Source organism: Platalea leucorodia, assembly GCF_965183815.1.
Source record: "Platalea leucorodia genome assembly, chromosome: 3".
Lineage (NCBI taxonomy): Eukaryota > Metazoa > Chordata > Aves > Pelecaniformes > Threskiornithidae > Platalea > Platalea leucorodia.
In genome coordinates this window covers 25,568,468-25,590,229 of record NC_138825.1, presented here as the reverse complement: position 1 = coordinate 25,590,229, position 21,762 = coordinate 25,568,468, and the positions used below count along the sequence as shown (strand labels likewise).

General features: G+C 41.7%; 1 protein-coding gene across 1 annotated transcript in view; it reads right to left on the bottom strand.

Moving 5' to 3' along the window:
• Nucleotides 1–649: 649 nt before the first annotated feature.
• The window catches only part of PTPN14 (protein tyrosine phosphatase non-receptor type 14), a gene marked incomplete at both ends in the record, with an annotated part of 72,075 nt that continues 50,962 nt past the window's right edge, over nt 650–21,762 (bottom strand). Inside the window, 8 exons of the mRNA XM_082306260.1 lie at nt 650–778; nt 6,570–6,733; nt 8,892–9,126; nt 10,063–10,191; nt 14,259–14,477; nt 15,507–15,650; nt 17,863–19,352; nt 21,013–21,091. Of these exons, the coding sequence (XP_082162386.1) occupies nt 650–778; nt 6,570–6,733; nt 8,892–9,126; nt 10,063–10,191; nt 14,259–14,477; nt 15,507–15,650; nt 17,863–19,352; nt 21,013–21,091 (2,589 nt within the window). The remainder of the gene's footprint in view (nt 779–6,569; nt 6,734–8,891; nt 9,127–10,062; nt 10,192–14,258; nt 14,478–15,506; nt 15,651–17,862; nt 19,353–21,012; nt 21,092–21,762) is intronic.

Sequence of the window (21,762 nt, the reverse complement as noted above, 5' to 3'; positions counted from 1 at the left end):
AAGATCCAATATTGCTTTTTTCATGCACTAATCTAAAACCGTAATTCTTGTGGAACTGGAACAGTTTAGCACCCAAAACTCTCTGCCCTCACAATGGCCTGTGTTTGAGCCCTCTGTAACGTGCTCTGCTGCGTGTGCAGAGGCTCAGGTCTCCCTGCCCCAGGACTGTGTGCCCCCAGCTTCCACTCGTACAGAGGCGTAGCTGACATCTAGCAGGTCTTGTTTTTACCATGGAAGCCACGTATCTGGGTCCAAAACGCTCTTACACGAGAAAAAGCCTGCTGCCAAGTAACTGTTCATTTCAGAAGCTATGTAGCAAAATAAAAGCCAGTAAACTACCTTTACAAAGGATTGCTTTCCTTATGGACATGTTACAATGCAGACCAGTCGTGTCAAATGTGGTTCAATTTGAAGGTCACTACAAGTTTTACAAATTATTAAAGTAATTCACAAATTATTCCAAGAAAAATAAATTATATCTTGTATAAAATAATCCATGGGAGACTCCAGTAAAGAACAATCATTCCTTACTTTCAAGACAACTTTAAAAAGTGCAATATATGCACACAGTGTTGTCAAGGCAGTTCCCCTTGTTCATCAGTAAGGTTCAGTCAGATCCACAAAGCTGGGTCTGGGATGTTTGAAAAGATTAAATAAGTCTGGAGTTTTGCAGGAACTGGATGAGCACTTGATAGACAAACTTGTACTGGGCTATGGTCTGGATCATGAACATTCTCTGCTCCCGCAGGTGTCTCAGCATCACAGGAACATCCACTTTCTGTAAAGCAAAGGAAAAAAAAAAGGCATAAGGATGTAGGTTCATTAAATCAAACAATCATTGTCTCAAATATCAGTTATCTGACAGAGGGGACTGGTACTGTAGTTACGTAATGTAATGAATTATAACCAACTGTAGTGAAATACTACAATTTTTTTTCCACCAACTTTCATTTCAAGGAGTATTACAGTGTGTGTGTGTGTATATATATATATGTCTGTGTGTGTGTGTATATATATATATGTCTGTGTATGTGTGTATATATATATATATATAATATACAGGTTACTGTGCATCCAGTGCTTTCCCGACTAAAGCTTACAGGCATTTCTGGACTGATGTAAATGGGCAGATGACCAAAGACTTGTCTTTCAGTTGTGTACCACTGATTACCTCTCAGCAGATCATCAACTGAACATAGAATCATAGAATCATTAAGGTTGGAAAAGACCCTTCAGATCATCGAGTCCAACCATTAACCCAGCACTGCCAAGTCCACCACTAAACCATGTCCTCAAGCACCACATCTACCTGTCTTAAATACCTCCAGGCATGGGGACTCAACCACTTCCCTGGGCAGCCTGGTCCAGTGCCTGACCACCCTTTCAGTGAAGAAGTTTTTCCTAATATCCAACCTAAACTTCCCCTGGCGCAGCTTGAGGCCGTTTCCTCTCGTCCTATCACTCGTTACTAGGGAGAAGAGACCGACCTCCACCTCGCTACAGCCTCCTTTCAGGTAGTTGTAGAGAGCGATAAGGTCTCCCCTCAGCCTCCTCTTCTCCAGACTAAACAACCCCAGCTCCCTCAGCCGCTCCTCCTAAGACTTGTGCTCCAGACCCTTCACCAACTTCATTGCCCTTCTTTGGACACGCTCCAGCACCTCCATGTCCTTCTTGAAGTGAGGGGCCCAAAACTGAACACAGTACTCGAGGTGCAGCCTCACCAGTGCCAAGTACAGGGGCACTATCACCTCCCTGGTCCTGCTGGCCACACTATTCCTGATACAGACCAGGATGCCATTGGCCCCCTTGGCCACCTGAGTACACTGCTGGCTCATGGTCAGCCGGCTGTCAACCAGCACCCCCAGGTCCTTTTCTGCCAGGCAGCTCTCCAGCCACTCCTCCCCAAGCCTGTAGCGTTGCATGGGGTTGTTGTGACCCAAGTGCAGGACCCGGCACTCAGCCTTGTTGAATCTCATATAGTTGGCCTTGGCCCATCAATCCAGCCTGCCCAAAATAATATAATTTAAAAATATAATAATAAAGGGCTGCTTCTCTCTGGAGTTTTTTCAGCTTCAACATACCTATTTGCAACTCAGTAAAATAAACCCAATATATTGTATTATCTCAGGTTAAAGGCTAGATATATCAGGAAGGTCTAGTACAAAACGTAAACAGCTGAGATTATATAGCTCAGTCCAGACTCTACCACGGAGTGCATCAACAGGCCCTGTGGCCACTTGCACACTGGGCTCTGATCCATGGTCAAACTCATTCATAGAGGGAGAATCTGAGAGATTTTTCAAATGGCAAGCAGGCGTCAGGATCATTACAAAGGTTCTTTAGACGAAATTAAAGTGCAGGCAAATATACTGACCCTTCCACTAAAAGAGAAGGGAACTCACTGTCACCACAAGATCCAGAAATACTGACACCTGACCTCCTACAGCCACGTCTATGCTAGTAAATAATGCTCCAGAAGAAATACATCTGGGAAGTGAAACGAGGACCCAGTATCCACAATATATGTTTTGCAGGCTTCAGGCCAGCATTGGTCTGTTGCCATCTACTGAATGTCCACTAGCAGCTGGGACACGTTAGATGTTCTCCAAGAGGGCATCCTCCAGCTTAGTTTCATCCCAAAGAAATTCACTCACGTGCCCTGAAAACGCTCTGCGACAGGACCTACAGCACAGTAAGTGGGGACAGATCAGGAGATCCACCGTGAAAGAACCCCCCTAACCCCACTGAGCACACTGGGGCGCAGGCACCCTATAATGGTCCGAATCAAAAAACAAATCAGTTGTGCGAAACAGAGGCCCGTGAGGTAAAGCATTAGAAATCACTGCAAATTTCATTAGGTGTTACCGTCGTACCTCCAGCATTTAGGGAGCAAACGACCTATTACGTTATTGCGTGTTATCTGTTACAACAGGTACGCGAGGAGCTCTTCAGAAGTCATTGAGCCATGAAGTTCAGCCTGCCACTCTCAAGGAGTGTGTAATATGGCCCAAGATGAGGGATACAAATTTTCTATGGCAGCAGTAAATACAAGCACTAAGATACATGCTCCTTTTGAGGAAGCTCTTAAGCACTTCAAGATCAAAACTGAGGAACAGTTACTCTATCACACAACACTAACTGCACTTTGTAATGCCAGTTTGCTGTTCCAGAAACAAAAAGGAACTTAGCAAGTCTTTTGGCTGAGAAGTGTTACAAGCACAATGCCTGGACAAACGGACAGAGAAACAAATTAAGATTGCTGCTAACCCTTGGTGGTGCAACTGAGCATGGGGTCTGCTTCCATGCCCACTGGAAGTCTTCTGGAAAGTTTAAAATAAAATCATGCTGCATATCGATTTCTGTCCATATATATAAAACTCAGAATCTCCATTCTGTGTAAACAAGACCTAACTCATAGGCTATCACTTTCTGAAAACGAGGATAAATATTCTGCCGCAAACCCCAACAAGGTGTTATAAAAGGACATCTCTAGAGAGTCAACAAGCGCAACGATTTGCGATGAGTAATGTCATATTATCTTCAAACGGGTGGAAAGGAAAACGTAAGCTCTTTCCAGTTAACTCAGCTAATCCAGGGAAAGCCTCCCCGCGGACTCGGATGCTTACGAAAGCCACGCGGTCCTTGCTGAGCAGAGTCACGCGGAACCTGATCTCACCTGAACAACTGCAACAAAAACGCAGGCCAGCTTCGACCTGCACAACCACGTTCCCCTCTCAGCAGTTCGGTGCTTCACAGCTCGTTGATTTTTACTGGGCGCACAGTGGTCCGTGCACCTCCTCAAAATGCATTAGGCTTTGACCTATCTCAGAAATGAAAGAAAAACCCATCCTGCCTATTCAATCTCGCTATTTGTAGTTAACTCAGCATTCTACTCCAGGTAAGCAGATTCTTCAAACTCACCTTCATCACAATGTACGTGTCAAAAAGAGACACGTAACGCTTTGCTAAGGTGGCATTTGCAAAAAGAACAAACAGAAACGCTACTCATTTCTGACTCCCAAACTAAAAGATCTCCCCTATGAAAACGCACTGCAGCTGCAATCATGAGTTAATGTCCCAGTGCCAAGTCCAAAGTAGAAGTCAGTAGAGCAGGATCTCAATTACTCGCTTGTTCTACGTGTCTACAGCAGTAAGGATGTAATGATGTGACATATTACTTACTATACAGCAAGTTACTGAAACTGTATCCCTGCAATGAGATACACAGCTTTAGACTCAACCAGCAATTGCCCAGAAGCCACAGTGACTGAAGCCGTATAGAATTCGATTAAACATGGCTTTCTACCTAAACCTTAAAAATCAAGAGTTCTGGTTTTAGCTCCAGCACTGCTGCAGACTTTCCAAGATGTTCTGTATCAAGATTTTCAACCTCCCTCCCTTTTTTTCCCTTCACCGCTAAAATGTTAACACTAATACATCTACTTACTAGGACACTTCTGAGGAAATCAACCAATTCATAAGACTAAAGCATTGTAAGTAATAAGTCATTTTATTTCAGAAAAAAACCCAATTAATCCTACTTCAAAATAAACCAGTAAAACTGCTGTGTGAAAAGGAACCCTCTCTGTGCAGAATGCAGTACCTGTCACGAACTGAAAACATACTCCTTAACTAATAACAAAATGTTAAGATCTTTAATCTTTTTTTTTAATTAGGTTTTAACAAACCAAAAATATTAACTTAACACAAGCTAGAGCAACAAAGCCCTTAAGGAAAATTGTCTTTAATATTAATATTAATGATGATTTCCACCATTAATCAAGACAAAAGAATGCTTTAATTAAGGGACATCAGAGAAATCCCTTATTATTGAGCGCTACCATTAGCTCCTAGTGAAGTTGATGAGAATTCCTCTGAACGTCAAGGCTCACCCCCATGCTCAGATGTTGAGGTACCGCCTTTATCTTCACTTGCTACTCAGCTACTCTGCCAAACAGGCGACTGCTGTAAACCTCAGACGAACTGAGGTGGCCAAAACGTGTTGCACCACTGTTAGTGTTTGTTCCTGGCACACCACTAGCATACGGAGGTTACTGTAAAGCAGACACAGCTACACTGATGCTCACAAGCGATTCAGGTATGGCTCTTGTAACTATCCAGGTTTCCTCTGGCGTGCAGAATTTTCACGGCTGCTGTGTGAACAACAGAAGCAGTCGCTTCCAGATGCCCGTGCGTTAGGGAAGAAGTCAAGCAGGCTCAAGAGTCAGAGCCGTTGCCCCACACGGGAGCAGTAGAACAGCAGCCAGCACAGGAAGGCTGCAGGATTCCCAAAGCACATACCCGTGGGTCCTTTCTGTCCAGGCCAGCTCCCTCTCCCCCTTTCTCCCCACTTATCCCACCCCTCAAATAGAAAGAAAAGAAAAAGCGTAAATTGTGACACACATCTACAGGACAGCTTCACCTCTAGTGAAGCCCAAACAGAGCTGGAGGAGGTTCACCTCAGCTGAACTGAGCCCAGGATCTCTAGGTGATGTGTAACTACAGAATGACGAGCTGCTGGAGGGGGATTACAGAGTAGCGAACGAAAAAAATGGCTTCTTGCATCACCTTTTGTAAAAATAGTGATGAAGAGGAAAGTGCACTGGTACTTGCCTGCTTTAGGACTCGTGTTTTTGTATGAGCCAGAAAGTTGCACTTCGCATAGTGCCTTGTGCAGAAAGGCTCCAATCTATAACTCCTCTATGGTAACACAGAAAGTAGGTGAGCATTTCAGGTGTGTACATCCAGTCCTGCATTTCAAGCAACCCATCCAGTGGATGATTAATGGGAGGGGCTGATGATATATGTCTATTTGTCACTCCTGCTGCGTTCTTATCTCTACAAGGGTTTTTGGTCTTTGAGCAGTTTCTTTGGCAACAGAAATCCCCAGTTTCAATAGCTGTCGTGTTGAAACTGTGTGGCACGTTGTTATTCAAGATATGATGTACTTCCTGGACAGTTCCCCAGTGACACAGATGAAAAGCAAGTTGCCACACATGGTTACTCTGCTGGTGCTCTTATTCTTAACTCCAGATTGTATTACTAGTCTTGTAATATTGGCTGCAGTTCTTAAAGTCCTATTCCCCAACATACACACACCTTTTTCTTAAGACACAGTTAAGTTTTGTTCCAGATGAGATTAGAGACAATACAAGAGAGAAGAGGGAGTCCAAAGAGTGAATTTAGAGAGCAGAAAACTTCAGTTAAAAAGAGCATGGAAGCTGACATTATTCTCTAGCCTCTCTCAGGTAGTCCTTGTAAACACACAGTCTCTAGACTGTTAATTAAATACAGGTATGACTTAAGACTAAATTCTTAAAAGAGAGAAAAAAACCCTAATTTTGAATGTATGAAAATAATACTAATAAAAAATGCATACCATCAACTCAACAGAAAACTACAACAAGTAAACTGCCATAGGAGATCTCTGCCTGTTACACATAAGGCCCTTGTCTCACAAAGGTAATAGAAAGAAAGCACTTCAATGCCTTTTAATTTTAACCTCAGAAACGTAGCTGGTTAGTCAAGAAACGAGCTCAGGGTTTGTCTTGAGAAGGAAGCTGACTTACTTCATTATGCTCCAAGCACCCAATCATCAGTTCTGTCAGGATAACCACTCCGGTCCTTCCTACCCCTGCGCTGCAGTGAACCACGATAGGAGGGTTGCAGTTGTTGCTGCTGTCCAACACACTGTTGGTATGGCGACGCACTGACTGTATCTCCTCCAAGTAAGCTGCAAGATAAAATGCAGACAAGGTTGCAAACATCTATATGTCTAAATGTAAAAATTGGGGAAAAAAGAATATAGAAAAGTAATTCTTTGTCAAAATGGCAATAATTTACATTTTTTACAACATACTAATTATTTTGGCCAGGGCGCACTGAACAGCACTGAATCCAGCAAGTACCAGCTGGGTGTCAATTATTACTTGGGAGTCTACTCCTTTAAATTAAATAGTTCTTTTAAAAAACTAAATTCTGTTTTCCCCTCTGCAAATCTCCAGGTCCCCTAAGCAGGTGATTCTGATGTTACTTACAGCAATTCCTCCTATTAACAGGCTGGGATCAGAACAACAGCTAAGTCCCGTTGAAACTACTGCCTGTCAAAGCCAATATCAGATAGGAAGCGATCATCCATCGGCCCCGTTTCCCCGTCCCTCCTAGAGCGAGACAGAATCTCACCCACCTCTCTGCTCAGGGTTTGTTTCTCAACAGCTATGAGCCCTTGGTCACTGTCTTTGTTTTCCCTAAAGCCATTTCTAGAAAGTGCACGAATCAAGAACAGTTGTCTTGTGTGCCTGTCCTAGTGTTGTTCAATGCATTCTACCGTCAAACCGCACAGAGAACCTTACATACTGGCAGCTCACTTGGTTAGATAAACACACCACAAAATACAACTCCGACTCTGACCTCTAAACATCGTTCCAGGATAGTCTAGATGCATGACAAAGATGATGGACCTCACCCAGAAAGATATATCCAGACGCATAACTCTTAGACACCGAGCTTCCCACCAGTCAGAGTGGGAAGTGAGCTCTGAGCCAAACTCTCCTGCCCTGACTCTTGGTGTCATGGCCCTGCAGCCTGAGCAGTCCTTTTGACACAGGCAGGCTGTGGCTGGAGGCCCACCAACATCAGAAAAGCTGCATTTTAATGCACAAAGTGAAACGGGACTGCACGTGGCGGCAAACAATGGGAGAGAGGCAATGGGGACAATCAGGTTCCAGTTACTGCCATGCCCAACCACAGCTACATGAGTTCGTAGGAGAAACAAAGTACAGAACAAACTAGGAACTGGGCAATAGCTTTGCCTTAAAGACAGGTCCCATGGCACTCCTTTGCCAAAGCTGAAACATCATTTTTATTTTCTGCTCTCATGACAGAACTGGGAAAAGAAGAACATGTTATTTACATCAACCTTATACCACGCAAAGGAGAGCGGATCACTAAAGGACTGTAGCTGTGTCAAGACTGAAGTGGAACTAACAGGCCTTGCTGAGAGAGGACTTAGCTGCAGCTGCTGCAGCTGCAAAGCTTTCAGGAATGAAGAGGGCAGACATCTCCAACGCATCGGTACACCATGTACAGACTCCTTCAGTGGTAACTTAAAGGTCTCTGCATCACGCTCTACTGTGGTGCCAGAGATGTGGCTTTAGTTAAATAAAGGTTGAATTCCTTTTACTTAATATAGTAGTGTTTATTATTTGGTAAGAAGTAGGAAGCGCTATTAACTCATTACAGATTAATATAATGCCTGTATTTTCAGAAATGCATGAACCAGGCCCACATTTAATTGGGAAGGCCGTTAGCATTGCCTGGGTACATGTGGTTAGAAGAGTGGCAGCGAGTTCAGACTTACTGCATATGTGATGGAGCCCTCTGCTCTTTTGCAACAAGTCCAATGCCTCTGGACTACTAAATGCTGGCTGTCAGCAATAAGGGCCTCCTCTGAAACTGGAGTTGTGCCATATTTTGCTAACATCTGAACTCCTCTCACCCAGACCTCTCTAATCACATTTGTGTGCAGCCTAGTATCTCCTAGACTCATTAGGTAGCTGGGAAGTAGCAATAACTTATACTGACAGATTAGCCAGCAGAGGTATCCTATTATTTAAAATTTCCCGAGTCTTTAGCACTGCTGCTGCCTCTGATTTTTCCTCCTGTTATATCACGTCTTTCAGGACCAAAATCCTCAATCACCTTAGCTCCTACCTCTTGAATCCCACTTTTTTCTCCAAATTGCAGCAAAGTATAACCTAGTTGAGGCCTTTGTATGCCACAGCAATAACCATTTAATATCAATCCCTGCTCTAACTAGGTGCAGTGAACTGAATCCAGTGTAATAACCCTTTCCTTGATGTATTTTGCCATGCAAGTTAAAGAAATCTTACATAAAAAGCCTTGGACTTCTTCTGGACACCCATGGTCTGGCCAGTCAGTATACTGCAAATGCCACACTGTCCTCTCTTGTCCAGAGAGAAGATGCTTGACCTTCAGACCAGTAGTTGCATAGCAGCCGGAGTCTGTGCGGAACTTAGTTGTCACCTTGAACTTCCCATAAGTGGCTGAGCTGTGCTTAGAGCCCAGTTTAGGCCAATAACGATGACTCTTACTTCTTCCTCCCTCCTTAATAACCAAAAAATAAACAAAAATAGCCATTAGTTCCTGCAATTATAGTTCTCTACAAACAGAGGGCATAAAACTCTGCAGATAAGCGAAGTATTCTTATTTCAAATTACTGGAAGAGCAAGGAGCATCCCACAAAGTAAAGAAAGTACCAATTAAAACTCTCAGCCATATAATATTTCTAAGTGTAAAAATGCTTGAAGAACTAACTCTTGTCTTGTGGCAAAAGCCAGCTACTGCCTACAACACCTTGGTAAATATTCTCCTCCTGGGGAAGCCTCTCCTTTAAATGGAAGAATATTATCTTCAGCAACTTGTAAGTATCTGTTGTTGATCAGCCTTGGGAACTGGACAGTGACTTGATGTGCTATGGCACTCCCTGTGTTTGCTAAAAAAACCAGGCATAAAGCAGAATGTGGTGTTAGTTAGCAACACGTGCCAGTTTTTATAACATAGCACATAGTTCTTGGATTACAATAGAATTAACTGTTTTGCTTGGCATGAGAATAAAACAATTTTTTTTTTTATTTTCTTTTTTTCTTACATGGGCACTTCTACGGAAACAACAGCTTCTGCTCTCTTTTCAGCTGATAAGAGTGACGGTATGCAGAACTGGCTTTGGATGGGGTGGAAGTCTGTGTCATTTTAACCAGGAGCAGTTCAGCACTCTCACATTCCAATGGAAACATCTTCGTTTGGTTTGGCCAAACTGAAGTGAAGCAGGGGGAAGGGGGAGTTCTGCTTGTTTCGCTTTAGTACTTGCCAAACTGAGTATCAGAAACTTACAAAGTACAGTACTATAGCAGTTAAAGCATATGTTCAAACAGAGTAAGAGGAAAAAGGGTTGTTGATAGAAAAAACAGGTTACTGGAATGGGAAGTGACGATAACAGATCCGCTCACATCCCAAAGAGCTATATTCTGTGGTTTTACATACCTCTTCCGCTGTGACCATGGCTATAACATTCACCCCCTGTTCCCACACCATCTGCCAGAAGTCATGGCATGTCTGTGGCAGAGGCCCTTGGGTAGCAATGTAGTGCCACTCCTCTCCACCTACAGTAACCTGGAAGTAAGAGAAAAAAAAAAAAAATACAGTCAGTGCCCAAATTCTCAGCAGCGTCTGTGCCAGAACTGCCTTTTAAACAAAAGAGACCATAAAGAAACCTTTACTTCTTTGTTCTTCCACTTTTGTTCCAAAATTTTGAACAAGAATCATCCTTTCGATAAGAGCAAATCTGACAAAACACAATCTTTGGTGCTTCCAAGTCCTTTCTTGATGCCCACAAACATATGATGAGCATTTTATTTGAGCAAAATGTCATCTATACTTCTTGCCATTGCATCTGGATCATACAGATAAAAAAAAAAAAAAACAAACTTTTTTTGAGGCCCTGTTTCTGATATGTCTTAAATACAAATAAGCACCTGAGTGACTTCCCTGCGCTTGGTGACAGACCCACAGTGAAAGAACTGAGCACCAGAGGAAGCGTCTATATGCATTAAAAAGACATCGCACTGCTGCAAATTAACACACAGTGGTGTAGAAAGCCTAAAGGCAAATGACATTTTGCATGAGGAAAGCTAAAGGCCTCTGCTGCTTAGGGCCTCCCTCAATTACTTTCCACTCAGGCAAAAAATAATTCCTTAAACAGACTCTTACTACACTGATCACTGTTGAAGATGTGGCCAAGCTGTCCCCAGAGGATGCAGTTGTGCCCCACACTGTACGTAGCACGTAGCTCAGACAGGCCTGTTGCCAGCTAGTGATGAGATTAAGACAGGCTTCATTTCAAGTTAATCTTCCTCACTCATCTTGGGTTTTTCAGTTCAGAAGCTGCAAACTGCTATAAAGTAAATGCAGCACGTTAAATGGCTTTCAAATGCCATGTGAAATTTAAAATTATCTAAAGCTGTAGTCATGTAAGTATATTTCCTAATACATAACTGGATTACCAACCACCTCTTATAGAAATATTTGTGTATTTGCATGACAACACATAATTAAATTATTTTTAAAGCACTAACACACAGATTTACACACTATAAATTTACGTAGTGCCCTGAATAGACCCAGCAGTACCTTGGAGTTAACCAGTATGAAAGACTACATCATTTACCTGACTGAGGCAGATCTTCATACTTAGGCAGTTAAAAGAAAAAAAAAAAAAAAAAATCACTTGTGTGTAAAAAAAAAAAATATTATTTTGACAGATTATTTGCTAAATATCAGGAAAGGTTTGTACAAAAAAATTTTTTTCAACATTTTAGGTAAAAAGCCAAACCACTTTTAGAGCTACTAGATATCATTTTAAAAATGTGCTTACCAGCAAAAAGCAGACCCAGATGAAATAATTATTTTGGAAAGTTAAAATATTTTTCCTTCTCAGGCTAAGACGTCTTAATTCCACGTGTTAGCCCAGAGCCACTTCTCACAACAAAGTTATAAATCCCAGAGAAGATGATTTACAACAGAAATGCTGACACATCCATAAATATCAAGGTGCTGGCAGACAACGCTACAAGGAACAATCAATAACTCTGGCAGGTTTAAGCATATACTACGTTTGTGGTACAGGTCTTTGAATACATTTTCAGAAATAGAATCAACTTAGTTGTTATTCAAACAGCTGTTCATTAAACTAAGTTACTTGGGTTTTTACACCTGTAAGTAGCATAGCATTTGTATGATAACAGATTTTTCCCTGCACTGAAAATGGTTTTCAACCCTGTACGCCAGCTCATTTTCTTATTTCATACTGTCCGGCATTCTCCTCTGTGAATGACGGTTAAAATCTGCAAGACCAATGCAAGCAAACTCCTCAAGTTCTTGTACTCGGTGGGAATGAATATAAACTGCACAGCACTAACCGGCATCTTGCACTTGGACTGATCTTGCGCTTGCACGCTCGTCTGCAGTTGTGAGTGCTGGTGTGGTATTACTGAGCTTTTTAAGTTAATACTGACCTGACTCAAACAGTGAGATGAAGTGGTCTTAAGAACTTTTTTGTTTAATCCATAAATTTAATTACAATTTATGTCTCTGGTATAGATGACGATCTTAGCATCTTAACAGCAAAGGTCAATGGTAAATAAGCAGAGAAATACTGTAGAACTGTGGGGTTCGCAGACTGAGCTGGAATCCTGCAGGCATGGATCTTATCAGGATGATATAGGAGTTTTCTTTGTCTACTGACTTCTGGTCCAAATATCCAGCCTCCTGGCACATGATATGAAAGGACCATAAATAGTCTGGAGGGAATGGGATGCCTGGAATGTTTACTGCATTCTAATGCCCTGACTGCAGGATATTAAAAATTGAATATTGGGCTGCAAACACACACACGCTGTGCTACTGAGGTAAATTTCGCAGATGCAATTTCACCTTCTAAGCAAAAGCACATCTGCTTGGCTTCCGTACGTGCCACTACGAGTGTGAGAGGAAAATACTGGCAAGGACCGCTGTCACGCACTGAAACATTTGTGTGTGTTCCTGGGTGCTCTATGAATGTGAGAAGTGTGCGTGTCCAACACAAGGTAAAATGTGTACTCAAAAATGGCCAGGGAAAATTCTTTTCTGGCTAGGATTGCTTTGTGGGAATAATTTATGTTAGGAATCTCTTTTTTTTGGCCTCCTAGCAAAGTAGATGAAAAATTTTGGGCTCAGAAATCCATCATCATAGCAACGTCTGATTATGCAAAAACTCAGTATCTGCCACCTACCAGGCTATGTAGAAAAGCGATAACCTGCCAGGATCCTGGTTCAGAAATTGTTTCGAATCAACAGGACTTAACACTGTAAATCACAACCAAGGAGGCCAGCAAGTCTCTTTAAACTTTTAAAAGGCTTTTACTCCAGGAAAATATTAATCTCACAGGACGTGTTATTTATTATTTTTGAATTATTTCTTTTTAATTTTGATTTTGACAATGAGAAAAAACAGACATCCCCCTCTGACAACAAGAGAATCTGTCATCTGAGGAAGATGAGCACTGTTACTCCTCTCAGGGTAGAGTAAAAGCCAACAAAGGACTTTGCAAATCGTACTGGAAGCTTAAAGACAAACAAGCATCTGCAGCCACTGCAGGATAGTTCACTCTTAAAACTGGCCACAGTAGTGAGTAACAGAGTCAGATCATATCTTAAATTATTTCTACATTGAATTAACAAGAAGAAATCTGAAGCATCTTGATAAAACTTATTTTGAAACACAGAAGTCCAATGCAGTATCCAATCAAAGACACGGGGATCTCATTAGTAAGGTGTTCTCTTTATCAATGCATACTTAAAAATTTTTTTTAAAAATCACTCAACTCTCATGATAAAAGGAAGAAATATGTTATTTTTATATATATATAATTGCAGTATCTATGTGAACATGCATTACTCATAACTATATACTGTTTCTTTGGACATGGAACTGCACACATGGAGCTACATCCTTGATTTTTAAAAATCGTATCCTATATGCTAGTAAATGGAAAAAATATTTCACTCAAACCTTGTGCAGTATTTCTTTCAGGCTGCATCAGTCAGTTGCAGGGACTCACTCTGTATGGGTTGTTGTATTCCCCCAGTGGCCCGCAAGGCTATTGGGACTGATAAATCAGAACAGGTACTGACTGAGTAGATGAAGTTTGCCTGCAGCTGTCCATCTCTCTTGAAAACTTCCACTGGTGGAAACTCTGAATATATTCCTCTCTAGGAGTAACATCATCTTGCCCTGCACTTAGCTGCTCTTTCATTCAGGTACAGGGTCATGACAACCATATTACATTGGAGGTATTGGGGCTGATCTAACGCATCTTCATGAGGTTTAAGAAACACGGCATCTCTTTCTACATTAACCAATAGAGACATTCCACAACCAGCTGGCAGAGGTGGGCATAAAAAAGTAAGGATGCCTCTCTAAAATGACTTCCCAGTCTCTAGCAAATAAATCAACTCATGCATGGTAGTTGATAGGGGACTTTAGAGATGCCCATGCTGACACAAAGCTACAATGATGCATTCTGACTAAGCTACCTTTTCAGAATTTCCCGAGTTACAGACAATGCTGCTGTGTGTCCAGAAATACAAACAAAGCTTTAACATAACTTCATTTGCAAAGCAAAGTTCAAGTAAGCTTTTACCTTTATGTGTGAAGCATTGATGTAGCCTGTATTATTTTCTTTGGTCGGCACCAGCTCTACTCGGTTCTCCTCATAAGGAACGACCTCCCTGATGCGGTTGCGCTCAGTGTTTTCAGGCAGGGCAGCAGTGGTGAAGATCCCATCTGCCTTTTTCTTTGGAATCTGTTCGTATTCTGTAAACACCATCCCCTCTTCCAACTTCCTCTTCAAGATTTTGCACTAAGATTTAACAAAAAGCAACACCAATCCATTAATTCCTCCTGGAAGAACATTTACCACTAGACCCGTCCATCAGTTCTTTAAATTTCAACATATAGCCATAGCATTCTCTCACTCACTTCTTTTTTCAGTTGCAGTTATCTGAGGAAACATGACACACGCTTATTTCTACTGAATGAAACCACAAGCAAATTTCACATTTTTACATTCCACCTTCACATTTTTTAAGACTGATACCATAAAAAGCAAAACCATGCTAAATACAATCCTGGTTCTGTATGAATTTGTATGTGATTTCACCACAACAGATACTTGTAAAAATATTTTAAATTTATATTTTTAGGAAGAAGATCACACTGTGAGAAGTGTGATGTGGTCCACATTTTCAAAATACTCCCTAACTTGCACGCGTGCAATTTCTGCGGTTGAACAAAATCCCACATACGTACAGGCAGAGGTTAAGCTCTCTTGTCTGTGTACGAGACAACACAAGGCTGCAAATTTCTATCCAGAAGGCCAGAAAGAATCTTTGCAAAGGTGTCTCTCAAATCTTAATGGCAGTAACTGTTTCTAATTTCTGAAATTCCATATACATGCACACACCCGCATGCACAAACATCAGGAGGCAAACGACTTTTTTTTTCTTTTTTTTTTAATTTAATCCCATTAGAGACGCTAACTGAACTCCTTAGTTGTATCAGAACATGAAAGAGTATCTATGGATGATCACTGTAGAAAGACTGTGCAAAATGTTAGATTTACAGCTTGATCTTGTATGACATTGTATGGTCACGTGAAACGGTGAACAGCCTCAATTTTCACCGACTTCAGTAAACGTTCAAGACATTTAACACTTTGTCAGTATCCAAAGACACGCCAGTGTTAACCACAGACCTTTTCCATTAATGGCTCTGAAAAAAACTTTTAAGAGAAATTTTTTCACATTTTAAATCAAATTTTAATATTTTAGAAACTTCATGCTGCTGGGAACAAAGGGAATAAGCAACATTTCATGAGCCTCCATCTTACCCTCTCATCCATTGGCACCTTGGCGACTTCATCCTGGCTGTCCTCCGGCACTGGAACCCTAGCAACTGAGAGTCCGTTCAGTGCTGCCAACATCAAGGGCCTCTTCTGGGCCTCCAGGCCTGCCATCTTCTGCTTTTCTAGATTCTTTTGGCAAGAAAAGGCACGTTTTCATCTCTGTGTGATTATTTATAATGCCAGTAAAATGCTGGAATGTTTTTTTAATCTCCAAAATCTGCAACTCTCTGGCCAAGGAATGCAGATGATCACCATTAGCATCGTAAATTCAAATACAACCTCTATTCTTCCTGTTATTCCTCAAAGGCCTGCTCCTACATGAGCACAGAATTTTAATTTCAAAGAAGCAATCCCAGCGCATAATACAGTTTACATGCCATCAAAAGACATACAAATACAATCTCGAGCATTTTTCTGCAAACATTATTCTGAATGTAGGACACACAAAGCATCACCCTGTTACGTTAAAGCAGCGCTACTGTAGCCAAGATACCTGGGGCATCTTTTAAAAAGCAATAATTTCGATCTATTACAACAAACAGTATAACACAGGACAGTTGTTTCTCTTCTGTGATGGTAATACTTAAAATGAGAAGTCTTCTGATGCACTCAGCTATTATGGTGATTCAAATAGCACCCATGATATATTTCACACTAAAAACTGAACTCACGAATCAAGTCTATGTTTAAAAGATCAAGGCCATCAAATTACCATTAATATAACATGTGATTTCTATGACAAAAGGAAAGTCTGCATGTGTTAAGACTGCTGATCTAGGCTGAAACCACCTTAAAAGCTTAATGCTAAGACCACCCCTTTACTTTCAAAACAACAGCAGCAGCAGCAACAGCAGCACCTTTTGACCAAAGGCTGATCTGAATGATTATTCAGAGGAAGAATACTCAAACATCATCTCTAAGCTCTCTTACCTTCATTTCTATCCTAAAATCCTTTGGGTTCCTGCTTCTCAATATGTTTTCTTTTCTCAGAAGATCAAAAGAGCATATCTATGCTTGTTTTTACACCAATGTCTACAGTATTCATTCATGAAAGATTATGCGTTATAGTCAAGTATCTATTTTACTTCTGAAGTTTAAGATTCCACAAGGAGTAAATTCAGTTTCCATTATACAACTTAGTGACCCAACTTTGATTCCTAACCATTACATCAGTGTAAGGATCACCAATGAACAAGAAGCACTATACATATATTTAGATTTTTGATTATTTTTTTTTTTTTTTAATATACAGCAGTATTTAAATTTAACTAGTTACTGATCTAGTACATTACAAACTCTTTTCTGCTCTGGACCATTTAAATGCTTCATTAATTTGTTTCAGGAATTGTTTCTGTTTCAGACCTCAATTCTGGAAAGAAAAAAAAAAAAAAAAAAAAACCACGGCGCATACTTTGCTTTCTGTAACTGCAGTTGAACTTCCTAGAGTGTTACATCAAGCACATACATAAGTCACTGAATAGTAAGCACCCCTCATGTTTCTGCCATTGCTTGCAGTGGCACTGAAGCCTTTAGATACTTTATATTCTAAATTCATCACAAGCTTAAAAGGACCCTATTTCTCATACTTGTGTACATTTTAAAACAAATAAACAATCCAGATCATCAACCACACAGCCTCTACATCTGCTGCATCTGTAACCAGATACCCGGTCACTCATTTAGTTATTCGCAAAACTGGCAATCCATATCCTACACCTACCAATGATTTGTTCAGATAACTATGTTATATAAAGCGGCGGGAAAGGCAATCAAAGAAATTGTTTGAAAAACTCAAGAGTTTCCGTTATGTTATATATTATATGATACTTGACAGCCCTGCAAAGGAGGAATAAAATGCTAGTGCCAAAACACAACCTCCCGCCCATCTCAGCAAACACATTTCAGACTCATCCTGCCCTCAAACCCGTGGGGGCTAGAGTGCCGTGCAGGTGGAAGCGGAGTAGGCGTTGAGGGGGGCTTTGCGGTCAGCCCCCTCATCACCCGGCTGTGTGATCTGCCGCCCCCCGCGGGCTGGCACTGCTGCCAGGGTGGTGGATCAGCTGGATCAGACGCGGATCTGGCCAGCAGCCAAATAACCACAGCAGAGGAAGCAACAAGCCCAATAGCAGTGCACGGGAACAGCCCCTTTGGTGGCCATATAGACCCACAAAACCAAATTGCATGTGGCACTTAATATCACATTTCCTAACTTGAAGCAAATCAACATTTTCCCACCCAAGTGTTCCCCACAGTTTACTGATCCAACAGTTTTCCAGTATGGAAACTGGCCTGTATGATTACTAACTTCCAAGAAGCCATTGCAACAGAGGAAAGCACTTACCCTCATCATGATTTCTCTTTCTATAATGCTGTCCTCAATAGAAAACATTTCAGACACTGGCCTTTCCTTGACAGGTTCTTTCTTGACCCTCTCCTTCACACTTGTGAGGTCAGGCTCTGAGATAGAGGGCCCGAGCGAAGACCCGTTTATTGCCATTTGATCAGTTCGAGAGACACTAATGGCTTTAGAAGGCCCTGGCCTCATGGCCTTGGCCCTGGCTACAGCCACAGAAATGCTAACGTGGTCCTGCCTCAGGGCTCCGTTGCTGACACTTTTACGAGGCCCAGGATACTCTGGAGGAGGTTTATTTGGTATTCTAGCCAAGGCAGCTTGCAGCTGAGCACTATACTCCATGTTCTCATGGAGGGCTGTTATCCGTGACACAGATTCTGGGGTTTCTTCTTCCTCTTCACTTTCACTGCTGTGTATCAGCATTGTGGCATCAGAGAACGTCTTTTTGTGATGATAATGAGGAACCTGCTGAACTTCATGCCCCATCTGAACCGACTCTTCTGGCTGTACCTGCTCCCGCAAAGTGTTCCTGCGCGGCAGAGGGGCATTTAAAGTTTTTAATGCCATGGCTTCTATACCACGTACCATATTGCTGATGACCTCCAAACTATGGCGCTTGTTCACAGCTGCATGATGCTTCACTGCCATGAGGGGCTCGCTGACCTCCTGCAGTGACTGACGGACAACTGGCGAGCTGTCCTCTTGAAAGGTCTTTACTGAGAGCTGGACTTTGCGAGTGACTAAGTCGGGACTGCTCCCACTGACATACTTGTGCCGGTGGCTTGCCAGGTCCGGCGTGCTAGTGGCAGGACGTGGGCGCGGGTATGGAGGTGGGGGTCTGAAGAGATAGTTCTTTAACATGTGAGTGGTGTTGTAACTCTGGCTGCTCTGCAGCTGCATGTTAGCCAGTTCTGGTGTGCTGACAGTGTGGGATATGGCACTGGCTGCTGTCTTATTCTGCACAGCATTATTAGGGTTCATTTGGTCAGATGGGGCGACAGGCTTGTTATAGCCGCCACCCTGCGGCCCGTATGTAATTGTGTAAGGATGTCTCTCTCGAATCTCAGGCTGACTGTAAACTAGGTCTTCCGGCTGGTTATAAGCATGTGTGTTTCCAATATTGAGATTCCTCAAAGACTGACTTTGGCTATCCATTTGGATCACCCCTCTCTTCATTTGCCTCATGACAGTTTCATAATCTGGAGTTGGCCGGTAAGATGGTACTATGATTGCACTATGTCTGTGGCTGGGGATATAGTCTGCTCTCATGATGTCGCTTCCAGGGATGCTCAGATTTGAGGACATTGGAGATGCCTGGATGAAGTTCTGTGAGCGATTGAGGGAGTTCATGCTGTGGGCACTGCATACGCTCCCATTGGGTCCATTCCCATTCAAGTAGCTGAAGTCCACTGGACACCTGTCCAAACTGGTCTGAGACCTACAGTAGAAAGTTTCTTCATTTCCATGGAAAATGCTATCTGTGTAGAGCAGAGATAAAGATGTTGGCAATTTTAACACACAAGGACTCATTCAATGTTAACAAAACTTCAAATGCAGTCTGCACCAATGACTGCAGAGACAGCTTAGTGTACAACAACTGCAGGGAACATTTGGTCTTGGGAGCATCCTTGGGTCACTAAAACGGAACTAAAACAAAGCTACTCCTGTAAACGTTCCCAACAGTTAGCAAAATATGGTAGTTCAGATCCTTGTGGGAGACATGAAAGGGGAAAAGAGAGGAAGTGTTTTTGCCTGGGGTGGCAAGGAAGAATAAAGGGGCATCTCCTCCCTAAGCATCCTGGAAGGATTCGCTACTGCTGCCACCTTAAAAATCCAGTGCTGCTAGCCTATGGTAATCCTAAAAATTCTCTTGTCTTTTCTGTTGATGCACTGTTGTCTGTGATTCAAAGTAGCAGAGAACTGTGGAATTGGAAATTCTACTTCAGATCAACCAACAGCTTTGAGGATCTGAAGCTAGTAGGGTGATCAAGACTCATGAAAAAAACCATAACAAAACAAAACAACACAACAACCCCCCCTACTCTACAGATGTGCTAAAGAATATTAAATACTGCAGCAAAGGATATTTGAGAGGGAATCAAGATGGTAAAGACGATGTTCTGGATCAAACTTTATTGCAAGACTGTCCATGTTGAAAAGCTTGTAAGAAAAAAGTAGCAGCTCCCAAAACTCTGAAATCAGCTAGTTCTTCAACAATATAGAGAAGTCTACAGTAAAACTAAGTGATCTTTACAATTCTTCTAAAATTGAGAATATCCCCCTTCAGATCCTCAGCTTCACAGTAAAACAGTAGTGGCCAGTAAGTCAAATCATCTACTGTATGCAAGGAACTATACTGAATGGCTCTTTTCAACACTTATCAAATTCTACCTTAAAATTAGTCAGACCACCACAACTCTAAAACGCTACCAGTATGACTAACAGCTCCTCTGGCAATGAGAGCACTTCAACTGTACCTCTCATGAACTGCAAAGAACATAGCCTAACAGACTTGGCTATGTGTATTCCAAAAGGTGGTGTGGTTAAGGGTGTGAGACAAGTCAAGGTGTTTAGAGACTGGGCTCCATTCCCAGACTTGATCAAAGTAACCTGGTACAACCTTTTGGAGAATTTATTTGTCAAATACGGGGGTAAAAATAGTTAACCCTCCTTAAGTCCATAAGGCTAACAATGCAGGCAGATGTTGGTGAAAAATCAGAAGAGATTATCTAAATATACGGTTTCGTGACCAAGACACTATGATTTCTCCTACAGTAAAAGATATTTGCTGTCTCTTTTTCCCCTCACTCCATTTCTCTCCCTGGCCTCAGCTGGCACTGCCTTTGAGTACAGCCATCATACTTCCTTTAGAAATTATTTTTTCAGTGCACTGAACTGGAATACCAAGTTTAAGGTCCATATAATCATGCACAGACATTTTAGAGAAATTTGAAAACTGAAATTGGACTTTACACAGAAGACTTACTGCAACATTAACTATAAAACTGCTAGCTCTCCTCTAGCACCAACTCCCATTTGACCATGACGGCACTAGAAATTTAGATATAAGGGGTAGGAGCTTCTTTGCATACACATAAAATTGAAGTCCATTAAAGGAAAAATATATGCTCTAAGTACCTTGTGAATTATGTGTTTCACTGTAGTGTTCTCCACACTGGACATGCATAGGAGGCAGTATAAATGGATGTTGTCTTGGCTGAAATATAAGCACAAGGAAAAAAAAAAAGCATTAGGAACTTCATTTGCTATAATTTTTGCAGCTGAAACAAGAAAAATGGTTCTATGCCCTTTCCACTGAATACTGCTCTTTCTTACCCAGCCAAAAAGACACATAGCTTGGCATTTCTTTACAGAACAGAGAATAACATTTTGTAAATTGTTTGCTAAATTTTGTTATAGAGCCCAAAGCTGACCAGTTATAAGACTCCTTTAAGCTCAACCACTTCAGAAAACAACATCCAGACTCCCAGCTCACTTAGAACTTTTCAAAAGTTTATTAAAAGCCCTTGCCCTTGAAGAATTAAAAGAAAACAAAACAAACACCTAATCAGGACAAAAGCAAGAGATGGAACAAATTCAAGGACCTAGAACACTGTTATACAAGCAATGGGAGCACATATGGACTTAAAATAACTCTGCAAATTACATGAATATCAGATTCCCTAGATAATGAATTGGAGCCTTCCTCCAACAATCTGCACTGCAACAAGCTTTTGAACACAAGAAGTATCACAGGGGGCAATTCAGCATTAAATCAGCAGGATCATTTACAGCAAAATAAATCACAGCTGATGTTGTATTTACTAGCTTTGTCCATGGGTAAACTGCTGCATTTTGCAATCACATTTTACCACCTGCACTGTAATG